At 31.8% G+C, this 18,397-nt stretch overlaps 1 protein-coding gene across 1 annotated transcript in view; it reads right to left on the minus strand.

Moving 5' to 3' along the window:
- LOC106467572 overlaps positions 1-12,898 on the minus strand; it is a 35,955-nt gene extending 23,057 nt beyond the window's left edge. Inside the window, exon 1 of the mRNA XM_022395769.1 lies at positions 12,724-12,898. Coding sequence (XP_022251477.1) covers positions 12,724-12,898 — 175 coding nt within the window. The remainder of the gene's footprint in view (positions 1-12,723) is intronic.
- Between the last annotated feature and the right edge of the window lie 5,499 nt (positions 12,899-18,397).

Consider the following 18,397-nt stretch of genomic DNA (forward strand, 5'->3'; position numbering starts at 1 on the left):
TGTTATGTTAAATATATATTAAGGTTCATTACCCATTCAAGCGGTCTCCAGCCATTATTAGTCTCAAAGTGGGTTCCTCGTCACCGAATTTGAATTCAACACTACCTTAGTGTTTCATGCGATTCACGCAGTTTGTTAGCAGACAGATGGCTATAGTTACATACTATCGTAGTGTCTCACATGACTCGCTCAATTTGTTACCAGACAGAAGATGGCACTACTCGTATGCTATCTTGCAACAAGTTCTTCATCTTTGACAAAATTATATCAGCAAATAGAAAATAACTTTTATTACGTACGTGCTGTTTTACGCCAACACTTCCACGTGACCTGTAGAGTACACCAGCAAACATTTTCAAACACAAGCATCTACAAAACCAGAGCCTTATTCGCGTGTCTTTCATCGCACTATTTTTTAGTGGTCATCAACAACCGGCGTTTCGTCAGCTGACAACTCAATAAATAACTGTAATATAACACATTGACCACAGGCCTTGGTCTCTGTCATTACATAAATAATTGAAAACCTTCGCGTTATTTAGTCAGTAGACAATCCACGAAACAACTTAGATAACACAGAACAATGACGAGTAGACAATTACGTGAATCAGTAAACTGTCATATTGTTTCACCAGTAGACAACTCGTTATACATTCAATTAACAAAGTTTATGTTGATCAGCGACACACTATTTTATCAGCATACAATCCTCACATCACAATGTACTCGCATATACACAGAGAACGAGACCTTCCCACTTTCTTCTCCTATCGTAAACTAACAGTTCTCAATCTAGCATCCACCCTATCTTCCTTTTCCTTGTACGTGCAAACGTGCTAACATTTCTCCCAAATTTTCTACCATTTAGAGCAGGGGTCACGTTTGTCACGTTTAGTCCCTTTTATCACGTATCGCAAATTCTTTGTAGCTAATCCTTTTCAGCGCCCTCTATAAATTCACTATAAATATAGTATATATATATAACTATTATATTATGATCATGATTTTTTTTTACTCCGCCATGAAGAACAAGATCCAGGTGATGTTATGAACATTTAAAATCTAGTGTAGCAGTCGAATTGGTTTGTTGTAAGATAGAAGGTTTACTTTATTATGTTGTACGTGTGTTTTTTTATGGTTTTTACTATAAATGAAACTTCTTTTATCATTCATTGCCATTTTCATTTCATACAAGTACTACATAAAAGCGATATCAGTAAAAATATGAAAACAAGTAAATGTCAAATGATAGAAAAAAGACACATTGATCAAAATTAAGAACAGACAACGTGATCGATTTTATAATCGACTTATTTACTTCAGATAATTGGGTTTATTTTGAAAAGCTCAATAAAATTAAAATCAATCGTATATTTTTATTCGCTTAGAAAGGTTTTCACACCAATGCAGAGATGCTCCAGATACGAATGATACAAATGATTTGAAAATATGTAGGTGTTTGGCGCTGAGTTTACTATTTACGTTCCAAACGTTAGTTTGTAAACCTACATCTTCTCGTGAAACGTAAATCTTGTGTTTGTATTCTAAAAAAAACCAACGATAAATAATTTATACTTTCTTATATTCAAATGTTGATTTAGGACGTTTTTGATGAAGCGTGTTTTTTATTAGTTATTCTTACCCTGTTTAGGGGATTTTATAATAATGTTTTGAGCTCTCCATTCATTCACATTAAACTTCTTTTTTACAAGAGGTGTATGGATTACAAAAAAATCATCATAAAACACATGTTTTCAAAACTATATAAATAGAGGTAGCAAAACAACTGTAGAAGGTCGTTGTTATATGCAGGTTTAACAATGCTAAATTTTTCTAACAGTGAAGGTAAAGGTGACTAGATACATAAAATATTACCTTTTCCACACGGATATAGAATCACATATGAATCAAGATTGTTGTTAAGTTTACTTGCTCAAATTCGTTTTAAGTTGAGCAAGATCTTTGTCTTCTAAAAATTGAATAGCAAAATTAAGAATACAGTTAATACACGCATTTACTTAGCAGTGTTTGTAAATATATATTTTAACTCGTTTAACAGTGCCTTGTGACTCTATAATATTTGTTCTGTAAGTTTATTTTTAATATTATACTGTTGGTCTTTAACCTTAACTTTGTATAAAAATATACGGTTGGCCTATATTTTCTTTTCTTTGTTTAACAGTGCTCTGTAAGTCTATTTTTCTTTGTTGAACAGTGTTCTTTGTCTACATTATTTAGTTTTATTTCTTTGTAGTTAAGCACAAAGTTATACAATGGGCTATTTGTGCTTTGCCCACCACGGCTATTGAAGCCCGAGTTTTAGCATTATAAGCCTTCAGATTTATCGCTGTAGAATTTATGATAAATGTGACACGTTAAATGCAGACGTTTTTCTTTTCACACTATTCTTAATTTGTTCATTTCGGATTCAAAATCAAAGGCGTATGAAAATGAAAATCTAGTTTTTGTTTCTCACAAGTTATCGTCCAAGAGGTTTTTTTGTTCAGTGCCATAACTCGTCAGTTGGGCTGAAGAATGAGAAATAAAAGTTTCTCTGAAACGTTACTGATATATATATATATATATGCAGTATAGTATTTTAAAAATTATGGTTTAAACGCCGAAAGCTGGCGAAACATTGGAAACCAATAGGCCTAATCTTTGTGATAAAAATCACGTTAATTGCAAATGTTTTGTTATTGTTGTTTTTTCACATTCCTCTTAATTTCTCCATTTTGGATTCAAAATCAGAGCATGTGAAAATAGCACTTCAGATCTATATTTTATCTCTCACAAGTCTCTGCCTAAGAAGCCTTTCGTTTAATATCACAGCTCGTCCTTTGGATTGGATGATAAGCTGTGACTTGTGGGAGAAAAAAGACAGATCTGGAATGTTATTTTTATACGCTTATGATTTGAAATCCGAAATGGACGAATTAAGATAAATGTAGAAAAAAGAAATCTGAAATCAATATGATTTCATCACAAAGTTTAGGCTTATTGGTTTCTTATATTTCGCCAGCTTTCAGTGTTTAAACAATAACTTTTATTCCTCTGTTAGTCTAACATTGTTCTGTTACTTTATATCATTTGCTTTGTTTAACACTGTCCTCTTAATCACTATAGGTACCTTGCATTGTACAACATCTATTAAATATTGTTTCTATAGTTCATTTCCTTTTATTTCTACTAAATACTTTAAGGTTAATTGTACTGTATTTCGAATATTTATATTCTAATTACTAAACTATTGTAGGTTCGTTTTTTGTTTCTATAATCCGTCTTCTAGCTGATGAATTCTGTGAGATTCGTTTGTTTGTTTGTTTGTTCTTAAGCACAAAGCTATACGATGGGTATATATAAGCCCGATTTTTTAGAATTAAAAACCTTCAGACTTGCCGCTGTACCGCCGGGAGTTCTTTGATATTCGTTGTGTAATGTGTCATACATGAAACTGTCAAAGGATCTTGTACGTTGTTGGAAAGTTATCTTCTTATTTAACTGTAAAGGTTTATATCACATCCTACAAATCGTACATGACTGTATATCATACATATATCCTAATCAGAAAGAACACACTGCTTATCTCCATTGTAGAATAGCTCAAATTAGTCGAAAATATTTGTTCTTTCTAAATCAATATAATAATTAGTAAAACATGTCTTGAAAAATACATACACTAAAGTTTATTTCTTTCATTAGCATCCGAACCAGTTCGCCATCATTGTTAAGAGCAGATATTTAATGATAATTCTAACGTCCATATCTAATGTTCCTCCTCCTGCACGTGTGTTAAATAATTGGAGTGCTTTACAAGCAGTGTGAGAACGGTCTTTATTATCAGAACAATGTACCCTCTCAGCATCAGGTCTCTCAAAGGAAAATGTAAAAATCTATTCAATCTCTTGTTCTCACATCAGCGACCCCTAGAGTGGTTAATTAGAATCAAAATGTACAATACAAATGTTTTTCTTTCGTGATCGGGGTTTACAAGTACTGAAATGACTACCAGATTAAGTTATATTATATATATCTGTCACTTTATTCATCTACTTTTTTTATCTAATTATTTGGCTAGCTTTCCGTACAACTGGTTGATATACCCAGACTAATGCCATATGAAGTACTTTTCGACTTATATTCTTTATATCTATATTCACTGTTACATGACAACTGGTGCACGTCTATTTAACTAATAAATGTGAAATAAAATATTTTTTACGCATGTGATAAAAGTTATAAAAACAAATCAAACGACGTTTTACAGTACTTTACGAATGTAGGAATATACCAACCCCTAAACCTCTCGATCTGATGAATAAGCAACCACCCTTATTCGTTTTCCACAACTTTACTTTGTGGAGGTCTTTCTATATGCTCCAGGGGGCGTCATTGATGAACTCCAGCAACCCATGGAGATATTCAATTGTCACCTAAGCAGTGACCCTAAAACCCAGCAGGATAGCCTTGTTCAGCTTGACGGCGATGTTGAAGTAGGAGCATAAATCTGAACTTTCCCATCCTTTGTCGTCGTCACTGAACTAGACACTTACAAAAATACACAAATGACTCGGCTTAATATGCTAATTCAAAACTAGAGGTATCTGGAATCATTTAAATGCACTCGAAACTTATGTAAGGAGATAAATTCTATCTCTTGTGTCACAACGAACTAAATTCGGCATTGGAAGTAGAATAATTTTAGAGTTCTTGACTGGTGCAAGTGTGGTGTTGGGGCATACGTAACGTCTAATTGCTAGACTTCAGGTTGTAAGAAGAGGTAAGTATAGGGCCAAGTACATGTATTCTGTAATAACTAAAGTGCACTCCTAGGTGAAAAACTAATTGTTTCCACCAAGCAGAAATTGTTTTTCAAGACAAATATAAAAGTAACTTTTAAGAAAGGTATTGATTATATCTAGACTTTAGGTACGAAGAAAAGTGTAAAGACGATTATACCCAGGTATAAAAACATTTAAATCCAGAATTTACGAAATATCCTATTCCAATTGTACTCTAGAATAGCTTAACTAAATCAAGATTTTTACTACGTTTAATAGTTTAATAGCTTAATAGTTCAAGAACGTTTAACTCCAAGTATAGAACATAATTAGATATTGATTTCAGGAAGGTTTAACTCCAAGTATACATAAAATTAATACATAAACTTCAAAAAAATTTAATTACAGGTATAGAGAACAATAAAATCTAGCCATCAAAAAGAGAAATATTAAATGTATAGGTTAATTTCAGGTACAGATTACCGTTAAACATTCAGTTTAAGAAAGCTTAACTCCAGGTATAGAAAACACTAGAATCTAGACTTGAGGAAGGTTTAGTTCAAAGTATGGTAATTTATTAAATCTTGACTTCACGAAGGTTTAACTCAAAGGAGTAGAAACCACTAAAATATTACTTCATAAACAATTAACTCCAGAAACGTATAACAGTTAAATATATTCTCCATATATTGAGAATACTAAAAGTTAGACTTTAGAAAGTTGTAAAACCAAGCACAGAGAACATTACAATCTACGCTTTAGAAAAGTTTAACTTCAAATATAGTAACAAGTTGAATATTTACTTAAAAAAGGTTTAACTTTAAGTACGTGACCGTTTAAATCTTTACTTCAGGAGTGTTTAACTCTATAGGTTTAGATACCACTAAAATCAACCCTTGAGGAGGGTTTAAGACTAGATACAAAATCCTTTTTTAATCTAAGCTTGAGGAAGATTTAAATACAACTATAGAAAACAGGTAAATATAGGCCTTTGGAAGGCTTTACTTGAGGAATAGTGAAAAATCTTTGTTTAAAAAAACGTTTATCTCCAGGTGTAGAACACATTTAAATCTAACATTGGGTAAGTTTTATCCCTACGTATACAAAAAAAGAAATTAACTTCAGGCGTATAGAACAATTAAACCCAAAATATGTAAATACTTAACATCAAGTGTAGTGACAGCTAAAACTGGAATTTATCTGCAGCTTTACACAACTATAAAATTTAAACTCCAATAACAGAGAAAATGAAGTATGGAATTCAGAAATATCTTATTCAATATATTTTTATTTATTTATTTATTTAAATTTATGACACTATCTTCAAATATTCAGAAAAGGCTTAACTTCAACAACGGACGAAAACCCACAGTTAGACCAGAAAGGTTAGCCTCTCTAGGTGTAGAGCCATTAAAATCCAAGCTTTAGAAATGTAACACACACCACTTATAGAAAACGCTTAATTCCAAAATTCAGCAAATGTTTAACATAATCCACAGAAAACACTAAATTCTAGGCTTCACATAAAAGTTTTACACCAGGTATAACAATACCTTATAAATGCTTAACTCCAGTATCAAGAAAAATAAAATCTAGACCTCAGAAAGGCTTAGCTCCAGATATGGACAACACTAAATTCTAGACTTCAAAGACGTATAACTTCACGTGTATAGAGCAGTTAAGTCTTTACTTAATAAAATTAAACTTCATGTATAGAAATACCAAACTTTAGACTTCGAGGAGGTTTAATTTCAAGTACAGATAACTGATAAATTTAGACTCGATGAAGGTTTAACATCAGTCTATAAAACAGATATGTTTATACCTTAGGAAGGTTGAACACTAGGCATAAAGAACAATCAAATATGTACTTGATGAAGGTTAACTCCTGGTATAGGAAACTTGTTGAATACAGAGTGCAGGAAAGTGTAACTTCAGATATAAAGAACAATAAAATCTAGACTTCGGGAACTCTTTAAAAATATTAGTGAAACTAAGGAAAAGTTCTACAACACTTTTCAAGAACTTTTTACAAAGAGATCCCTAGCTTAGAAAAAACGGTATATTTTCCGTAATTTTAAGAAAATTGTGTGGCTTTATCTTATTATTATTATTACAGGGAATGTTTAACACAGAATAGTCAATTATTGAATTCAGCAAAGTTTATCTTTAGATTTGTTTGATTTCGCGCAGCAAAGCTATACGAGGGATACTTCCTTATTTTCAAGTGATAGAATAGGGATAAGCATGCTAATCAAAACCACTCACTGTCAACTCTAGGGTTACTCTTGTCAAACCGATTAGTGGAATTTGACTGTTTTTCCATCGGTAAGGGGGACGCGAACCAAGGAACCTTAGATGTACAGTCGAGCACGCTTTACATATAGAGAACACTGAAGAATATTTCACTTAAGATAACTGTTAAATTTGGACTTTTAGGAAATTTCCCTCAATACATAGCAAATACTAACATACAAACTTTAGGAACCTTTAACTCCAGACATAAAGAACTATTAAACCTTAACCCTGAAAAAGCTTAGATCCAGCTGTACAGAGCTGTGAAACCTTGATTCCATAAATATTTAGCTCCAGGTACAAGTAACTAATTATTTTAGGCAGAGCGAAGGATTAACTTATCTGCAGTGAATAATGAAATCAGTAATTCAGGAATACTGAACTATGCTATGTATAAAAAAAATTAATATCAAAATCAGGAAGAAAGAATACCACTTACAGACAACACTATCGTCTAAAATTCAACAAGGAATAGAGAACACTGAAATGTACAGACATCAAGAAAGCTTGAGTCTAAGTATATAAAACAATAAAGTTAAAACTTTGGAAATGTTTAACTCCGTGTACAACAACTTAAATATAGAATTAAGTTCAGGAAGGTCTTATTTCGGGCATAAATAAATTTACATTTTATATTTCAGTCAAGATACAGAAAACTATAACAGAACCGTAAAATTTAGACTTTAGGTAGATTTAACTCCATTAAAAGTAGGACACTTTATATATACACACATTATAAATAAATATATAGGGATAGAAAAACTGTTAAGCAGGAACATTTAACCCCATTAAAAGTAGGACAGTAAATATTCACTTTATAAATGTATGTACAGGTATGGTAAACTATTAAACAAGAATGTTTAACGCCAAGAAAATTAGGATACTAAGATATAAACTTAGAAATAAATCTATAGAAATAGAAAACTGTTAATCAAAAACATAAAACGCCAGGAAAAGAGGGACATTAAAATATACATTTTAGAAATATACCTATAGGTGTAGAAAACAATTAAGCAGAACTTTTAACGCCATGAAAACAATAACATTAAAACCTACACATTAGAAATTCATCTTCAGGTTTAGAAAACCGTTAAGTGAGAACGTTTAACACCATGAAAAGCAGGACACTTAGATATACAATTTTAAAATGTACCTACAATGATAGAAAACTGTTAAGTAAGAACGTTAAACCAGTTGAATATTGGTATTGTACTGTATTGTTTGTAATTAAGCAAAAAGCTACACAATGGGCTATCTGTGCTCTCCCCACCACGCGTATCGAAACCCGGATTCTAGCGTTGTAAGTCCGCCACTGGGGGGCTGAATATTGGTACAATAAAATATACACTCTAAAAATGTATCTACAAGTATATCCAATTTCTGATCAAGGAAGAATGTTATGTACAGTCACATTCAAACAAGCATAAGTCAAGGAAGAACCCTAAGATATACACTTTATAAACCTACATAGAACTGTTAGGAAAGAAGGTTTAACGCCACGAAAATTAGGACATTAAAATATACACCTCAGAAATGTATCTACAGTTACAGAAAACTTTTAAGCAGGAACATTTAACCCCATCAGAAGTAGGACACTAAGATATACACGTTAGAAATGTTAGTGTACATATATAAAACTGTTAAGTAAAAATGTTTAACACCATGAAAAGCAGAACACTAAAACATACACATAAGAAATATGTTTACAGGCATAGAAGACTCTTAAGCAAGAACTAGAAAGGCCGTGAATAATGCGACTGTAAAATATACACTTTAGAAATGTATCTACAGGTATACACAATTATTGATAAAGGAAGAATCTTATATAATTGATTATACATTCACATTCAAACAAGCATAAGTCAAGGAAGAAGTCTAAAATACATACTTTAGAAAGAACTGTTAAGAAAGAACGTTTAACGCAATGAAAATTAGGAGACTAAATTATACACTTTAGAAATGTATTTACAGGTATATAAAACTGATAAGCAAGAACGTTTAACGCTATGAAATGTAGGACACTAATATACACACTTCAGAAATATATCTACTGATATAGGAAACTGTTAAGCAAGAACTTTAGAAAGATATCTACAAGTATATCGAACTATTAAACAAGAACGTTTAACGCCGTTAAAAGTATGACACTCAAATAAACATTTAAAAAATGTTTCTATAGATATAGAAACTGTTAAGCAATAATGTTTAACGCTATGAAAAGTAGGACACTGAAGTATACATTTTAAATATGTATATACACTGAATTATGCACTTTAGAAATATATATATCTCTAGGTGTGGAAAAGTGTTAAGGAAGAACGTTTAACGCTATTAAAGTAGGATACTAAAATATATACTTTTAGAAATGTATCTACAGTTATGGGGAATTGATAATCAAGGGTGAATGTTATATGATTAATTGTACAGTCACATTGAGTCAAGCATAAGTCAAGGAAAATATTTTTAACATATCCACTATAGAAAGGTATCTACTAGGTTATAGTATTATCTAAGGAGAAGGTTTAACACCATGAAAAAAGAGAACACTAAAATGTTAACTTTAAGAATGTCTCACGTAACTCCACTTTTGGAGATGTTTTAAACCTAAATTCTTGTGGTAATGTACTGGAGATGAATGAAGGTTAAAACATACGCTTGAGATTAGTTGAAACTCGGCTTGAAGAAGGTTATCGATATCTTTTTTATTTTAGGGTATTCAATTTTATAGTCCAGGGATTGTGAATAATTGAACGTGCATTTCGGAAAGTTTTAAATGCATATATCCTAAAGCGTGTGTCTCTAATTCTTGGAATAAAAAATAAAGGTAGGAAAAGAAAGAAAAATAGAACGTCTATTAAACCAAGTTTACTCAAAATAAACATGAAACCAGACTATATAAACTTCAACTTAAGTATTGTGTTCGTAAATTCTGTGTAAAGAGACAGTAAACCACTATCTATATTTAAAGCAATAGTCCCGCATGAGCTTCTACCAGCATGATCCAGTCTCTTCACATAATCAACATGATAATATCTTCACAACGATCTGAATGGTGATAAACTTCAATGAAATTTATAGAGAACAAACCATACTAAACATAGCAATATGTACGCCATTTCTTTTTCTGAATCTACATTTTTATCTGATTATAAATCATTATTACCTGGGGGGGGGGTGATAAATCTATATTCTTAGCGAATCTGAACGTTTTTAGTGGCCTTTCTGTTTTGTATCATAGACTTCAATCTTCTCTGGCGTGTATCCCGTACAGCTGCTTTGTCCGTACGCACCAGTCCGCTAGTCCCAGCGTCAACCTGGGGCGTGCTCTAACTCGGGCTCTCGCTAAACGAAGCCAATTTCCTCGGCATTCGACATTACTTGAATTACTCGACCTTTCGGCCCTAGAACTGTCGCTGCGGGTTGTTCGTAAAGAGAGGCAGTGTCAAGGTTTGATCCTAGTCTCATTTTGCCAGTAACAGAGTCATTCATTGACGATTTCAGACAAGCACGTGCGTCATTGTTTGTGCTTTTATATACATCGTTTTTTATTCGGTTTGTATAGAGCACTAGCGTTTGTAAAATTGCCTTTGATCTGGTAAAAGAAACCGCGTTTGTAGGCTTCCTACATTTCGCCAACGAAATTTCGGTGCTTCTAAACTGAGCGTCCGTATGTAGCAAAGAATCGGCGACAGAGTTTATTTGTACTTTGATTCTAGACAAAAAAGAATATTCGTTACTAACATCTGAAAGGTTTCTTCTGACTCAAAAAGACGGAATCCGAGATAGTATCTTTTACCAACCACTGCAGAGCGAGAGTTGTAAGATATTTCTGAAATGTTATTAAAGTTCACTGCTGAAAATCTTGCCATAAGAACCATAAGTTGCGATAATAATATAATTAACAGTTCTATAAGATAACTTTTCATATACTGGGGAAACACTAAATCTAATGGCAGCTAAATAGTTTTAATTTACTGTCAAAAAAAGTAAGTTAAACAGGACTTTTATAATTCGGAAATCTAATGGATCATCTTTGTACAATGGAATCCTACACGGAGAAGTTAAACATGGATTTTTCTGGTTCAAGAATTCTTCTAGCAGTTAATTAATTCTAAAATATCTTCTTGGTACAGTGAAATCCTACACGAAAAAAGTCAACGATGGATTTTCCTGATTCAAAAGTTCTACTAGCAGTTAATTTATTATAATGAATAGTTTGATACAATGGACACCTTCATGAAGAAGTTAAACGTGGATTTTTGTAGTTCAAGAATTCTACTAGTAGTTAATTAATTCTAATTGATCGTCTTGGTACAGTGGAATCCTACATGGAAATTCAACGATGGATTTTCCTGGTTCAGGAGAGTTTTACTACCAGTTAATTAATTCTAAAATATCTTCTTGGTACAGTGAAATCCTACACGAGAAAGTCAACGATGGATTTTTCTGATTCAAAAGTTCTACTAGCAGTTAATTTATTATAATGAATAGTTTGATACAATGGACACCTTCATGAAGAAGTTAAACGTGGATTTTTATAGTTCAAGAATTCTACTAGTAGTTAGTTAATTCTAACTGATCTTCTTGGTACAGTGAAATCCTACACGAAAAGGTCAACGATGGATTTTCCTGATTCAAAAGTTCTACTAGCAGTTAATTTATTATAATGAATAGTTTGATACAATGGACACCTTCATGAAGAAGTTAAACGTGGATTTTTATAGTTCAAGAATTCTACTAGTAGTTAATTAATTCTAAATGATCGTCTTGGTACAGTGGAATCCTACATGGAAATTCAACGATGGATTTTCCTGGTTCAGGAGAGTTTTACTACCAGTTAATTAATTATAATGAATCGTCTTAGTACAGTAGAATATTACATGGAAAAATTAATCATGGATCTTCCTTGTTCGGGTTTTCTACTAGCAGTTGGTTCATTGCAAAATATTGTTTCGTTATACTGGGCTTTTACAAAAAGTATGTTAATTAAATAGGACTTTACGAATTGTAAAATTAATTCATTCTCATTGATTTTTATATCATATCAAGATCCTTTAAGAAGCCACAATACAATACATTGCTTATTCTTCTGTTGGATTCTGTTTAAAGACAACTACTAAGTAATTACCTTAATTATCCTGGAAAATCAAGCTCGTAACCTATTAAACTACAATAACTAATTCTGCCTATAATTGGATTTTATTAACAGAAAATTCAAGAACTGCCATTCTCCCATTATTTACTGATCGTTATTGCTCTTGTGCAACGAATCTGTTAATAAGATATTAAACCCCTGTCCCAACTGTTTCTGAATTGGGATTCTCTGAAAAAAACAAATTGAGCTACTGTCACTATTTGTTCTCGTACTAGAAATCTGTTGATAGATAAATCACGTAATTACAATTAATCATTCTTATTCCGGGGTTCTATTAATGGATAAACAAAGTAGTTATCATCAATTATAGTGTTACTGGAACTCTATCAACAGATAAATTGAACCGCTGTCACTGCTCTTCTGGTGTGAAAACCCTTTCCTAGCAACAGATTCATCATGCCAAAGAAAATGAATGTTTTCCCTTGAAATTTTAACAGTGCGAGTTATGTGAACTATATTGAAACCCTAGTAATGACATTCACTGGTTCTTACCGTCAGGAAACAAAGCTCTCATCTTTAAGTAGGAAGTGGTCAGTCTTATAATTGACGCCTTGTCCAGCTGGTTTGTAATAGCTGCAGGCAGAGGAAGCATCTTGGCCAATTCCAAGAACTCAGCGTTCTCCTTTTCCCTCCTTGACCTGGCTGCGTTTTTCGATTTTTCTTTCATGTTGTTGGTCTAGATCCTACAAACACGTTACCAGAAGTTAAAAAGTTTGTTTAACACGTCGCCATAGGTTAAGAAAGTTTATACAACACATCACTAAAGGTTAAGAAGTTTAGATAACACGCCACCAGAGCTAAAGAAATTTTATATAATACGTCATTAGAGGTTAAGGAATTTTATATAACATGTCGCTAGAGGTTAAGAAATTTTATATAACACGTCGCCATAGGTTAAGAAAGTTTATACAACACATCACTAGAGGTTAACAAGTTTAGATAACACGCCACCAGAGCTAAAGAAATTTTATATAATACGTCGCTAGAGGTTAAGAAATTTTATATAATACGTCACTAGAGGTTAAGAGATATTATATAACACGTTGCCAGAGATTAAAAACTTTTAAATAACTTGTCGCCATTGGTTAAATTTTGTACCTCACGTTGTCAGACGTTAAAAAAATTATATAATATGTTGCCAGAGATTAAAAACTTTTATATAACTTGTCACGAAGGTTGAGAAATTTTGCATAACACATCACCAGAGGATAAAATATTTTATGTAACACTTTGCTAGGAGTTACAGAAATTTATATAACACATCGCCAGAAATACGACATTTCATATAAATGTTATAAAAAGTTAAGAATAATTTAAGTAACACGTCACCTTGAATTAAATATCGTGTATAACTTGTCATCGGGGATTAAAAATTGTGTATCACCTATCATCAAAGATTAAGAAATGCTATAACACGTTGCCAGAGATTAATGAATTGTAAATAAAACGTTACCTAAGTTAACCATTTTACTATAACAGGTCACCGGGGAGTAAAAAAATTAAATTACACTTAAAAAGTCCAATCTAACGTTTCGCATTATACGTTGTTGAGTTTAATTAAATCTGTATGTAGAATTAAAAAGCTTAATTTTTAAAGCTGATTAGCTTGATATTTGATAACAACAAATACTACATTGTTGACTGTGAACAAATGTGGAACTTTCATTATTAGTGCTAATCACAATCCAGTAAAATACATTCATATATATGATTCAAAGCTAATCTAATTTTTCAAAAAGACGGATGAGAAAAGGGTGGAAAATGGTCGTTTCATTCGCAAGTAATCAATCCCAACTTTGGAGAAACTGGACTTATAATTACTTCCTGCTACATATATACAAAATAAACAGAAATAAACGTTCATCTGAAATAAGAGTAATTGTAACATTTTTCTTTGTTGAGTATTATATTATTCCTTACAAAATACACTGCTTGGGTAAGAGAGTTTAATAGCTCCGGTTATATAGACCTAGCGATATTCCTTTTCTAGCTGAGAGAAAAACTAGAGGAACATGCCGATGTCCGTGAGCGATTGTATCCGGGGGGAGTTCATCCTCCTCTTAAAACTAGAATAACATGCCGTTGTTCGTAAGCAATTGTATCCGGGGAGAGTTTATCCTCCTCATAAAACTAGAAGAACATGCCGGTGTCCGTGAGCGATTGTATCCGGGGAGAGTTTATCCTCCTCTTATGGCCGCTGTCGAAAAAGAGCTACTGATTCTAGAGGTTTGTCAATTTACAGTTAACATTCAACGTAAATGAGTCACTTTATGATGCAACTACCATAATCACACTAAGTTAAGTTCCTCTTGCAGGTTGTACCTAAAAAAATCTAATCTTACGTGAGAATTATAATACATTGGAACGTGACGGCACCATATTGAAAACATAAACGACAACAACAAGTAACTTCGATTCCGTAAATAAAGCATCATGGATAGAAAAAGCTGCGTTTTACAACATGCAACGTATTTATTATTCAGCGTAATCTAACGCTATCCTCTCAGAAGCGCCCCGAACCCATTGTCTATGCAATTCATCAATTACGAAATGCTAGTTACATTGGTCTTAATAATTTTGTTCCTAAGTGAAACAGATATACGACATGCAAATATTATTCCTTACAGAACTAACTTCTTCCAAGGTATTAGATGTATAGAATACCAACTGGCGGTGTTAGCCTTATCCACACTACTGTTACCTCCATGTCGAATTTTGAAATGAACGTTAAAACAAATCTTTATTGGAGTATTATATTGGAGAAAAGTATTTATGCACTAGACGGACTTAAATAGACAAAAAATTAATATTAAACACTCCCATAACTACAGGTTTATGTGATAAAAACATGAATTACTTCGGTCACTGTCAAAATAAGCATATTCCAAGGAAGAATGTTATATAATTATTGTACGGTCACATTAAAACAAACACTATCAACAAAGAATGCTATATAATCATTGTAATCCCACACTCAAACAAAGCGTTAATCAGGAAATAATGTCACGTAATTATTATACAATCAGATGAAACGTTGTTAGTCAAACAAGAAAAATGTACGGTTATTGTACATTAATGTTCAAGCAAGCCTTGGTCGAATACAAATATTATACGATTATAATACAGTCACTTCCAAATTCAACGAAAGTCAGGAAAAATATTTATACAATTATTATCAGTAGTAAGTCTCAGGGCTTATAAAGCTAAAAACGGGGTTTAGATTAGCATGGTATAGGCAGAGTACAGATAGCTATCTCATTGAGTACCGTTATACTTAAAAAAAATATTGTACAGTCGTAGAACAAATAAGCATTAGTCATGGAAATATATTATATAAATATTGTACATTAACATTCAAACTGCCATTAGTAAAGGAAGAATATTATATACTCATTGTATAGCCAAATTGAAGAAAGCATCAGTCAAGTAAGAATGTTATATAATTCTTGTAAAATCTCATTCAAACAAACATTACCCAAGTGAGAATATAATACAATTATTGTACAATCAAATTCAAATACAGCATTAGTTAAAGAACAAGTTCCAACAAGTACCAATAATTCTACAAACACATTCAAAGAAGAACAAATCAAGGAAGAATGATATATAATTATTGTATTGTCACACTGGAACATGCATAGTTAATGAAAAATGTTGTATAATTATTGTGTAGTCACATTCAAACAAGCATTAGCCAAGTAATATTATATAATTATTTTACAGCCACTTTAAAACAAGTATTAATAAAGGAAGATTGTTAATTAATTATTGTACACACATATTCAAATGAACATTAATAAAGGAAGAATGTTATGTAATTATTGTATTAGTCAAGGAAGATCGTTAATTAATTATTGTACAATATAATTCAAACAAACATTAATAAAGGAAAATGTTATATAATTATTGTACAATCTAATTCAAACAAACATCAATAAAGGAAAATGTTATATAATTATTGTACAATCTAATTCAAAGAAACGTTAATAAAGGAAGAATGTTAATTAATTATTTTACAATCTAATTCAAACAAACATTAATAAAGGAAGAATGTTATATAATTACTGTACAATCTAATTCGAACAAGCATTAGTGAAAGAAAAATGTTATATAATTATACTACATTCATATTCAAACAAACATTTGCCAGGATAGAATATTATATAACTCTCGTACATTTACATTCAAACACAACATCACTCAAGGAAGAATGTCACATAATTGTTCTACAATCACACTCAATACAGTGCAAATCAGGAAAGAATGTAACATTATTATTGTACAGTCAGATTCAAACACAGCGTTACTCAAGGATAGTTCTTGTACACTGATCTTCAAACAAGGATTAGTCAAATACGAATGTTAGATAATTATTGTACAGTCACAAACAAACAACTATTAGTTAAAGGAAAATTTTATATAATTATTGTAAAGTATAATTCAAACAAACATTAGTCATAGAAGAATTTTATGTAATTATTATACAGTCACATACAAACATAGAGTTTGCCATTAAAGAAAGTTATACAATTATTGGCCCTCTAGTGAATCAGTGGTAAGTCTCATGGCTTATAACGCTAAAAACCGAGTTTCATTACCCGCGTTGAGCAGGTCACAGAGAGTCCATTGTTTACATTTATGCTTAACAACAAACAAACAATTTATAAGTCTTGTACAGTCAAACTCAAACACACAACAGGCGTTAGGCAAGGGAGAATATTATATAATTATTATACAACATACCGTCAGATTGAAATACAGCTGTATTGGAGGAAAAGTGTTATATTTTTATTGAACAGTCACATTCCACCATAGCATTTATCAAAGAAAAATGTTATATAATAATTGTATTGTGACAATAAAACAAGTATCAGTTGTAGAAGAAAGTTACATGATTATTATGCGGTCACATTCAAGCATGCATTAGTGATGGAAGAATGCAATATAATTATTGTAAAATCACATTCAAACACAGATTCGTCAAGAAACAATGTTATACAACCATTGTGAGGTTACATTCAAGCACACGTTAATCAGAGAAAAATGTTGTATAATTATTGTAAAGTCACATTCAAACACAAGAACAAAGTTAAATAATTGTTCCACAGTCACATTCAAACACAAGAACAAAGTTAATTAATTGTTCCACAGTCACATTCAAACACAAGAACAAAGTTAAATAATTGTTCCACAGTCACATTCAAACACAAGAACAAAGTTAATTAATTGTTCCACAGTCACATTCAAACACAAGAACAAGGTTAAATAATTGTTCCACAGTCACATTCAAACACAAGAACAAAGTTAAGTAATTGTTCCACAGTCACATTCAAACACAAGAACAAAGCTAAATAATTGTTCCACAGTCACATTCAAACACAAGAACAAAGTTAAATAATTGTTCCACAGTCACATTCAAACACAACATCACTCAAGGAAGAACGTTTTGTAATTAATTTAGATTCAAACACAACGTTAATCAAAGAAGAATTTTTCAGTAGTCATTGTACAATGATCTTCAGACAAGCATTAGTCAGACACGAATGTTATGTAATTATAATACAATCACTTATTCCAAACAGCTTTAGTCAAGGAAGAATGATATATATAATCATTGTAAAGTCACATAAAAACAAGCATTACTCAAATAAGAAAGATTTATTATTTTGTACTGTCACATTGAAACAAGCATTAGCCAAGGAAGAATGTTATAGATGGATCCTACTTCGCATTCGAACACAGGGCTTCTCAGGAAAGTGTTAGATCCTACAGTCACTTTCAAAACAGCATTAGTCAGGAAAAATGTTACATACTTATTGTACAGTCAGATTGAAACACGGTGTTAATCAAGAAAAAAATGCTGTATAACTGTTGTAGCTAAGTATTAAGTCTGACGGCTTATAATTCTAAAAACCGAGTTTTGATATCGACGGAGTGCTGAACACGGATAGTCCATTGTGTAGTTTTGTGCGTAACAAACAAATATAAAATAATCTTTGTACACAGCGTTGGTTAGGAAAAACTGTTGCATAATTTTTCTATAGTCAGTTTCAAACATAACGTAAGTCAAGGAAGAATGTTATTTAATTATTTTACAGCCATATCAAAACACATCATTTTTGAAGGAAGAATGTTGTGTATTTATTGTACCATGGCATACAGAAGT

Source organism: Limulus polyphemus, unplaced genomic scaffold (assembly GCF_000517525.1).
Source record: "Limulus polyphemus unplaced genomic scaffold, Limulus_polyphemus-2.1.2 Scaffold2667, whole genome shotgun sequence".
Taxonomy (NCBI): domain Eukaryota; kingdom Metazoa; phylum Arthropoda; class Merostomata; order Xiphosura; family Limulidae; genus Limulus; species Limulus polyphemus.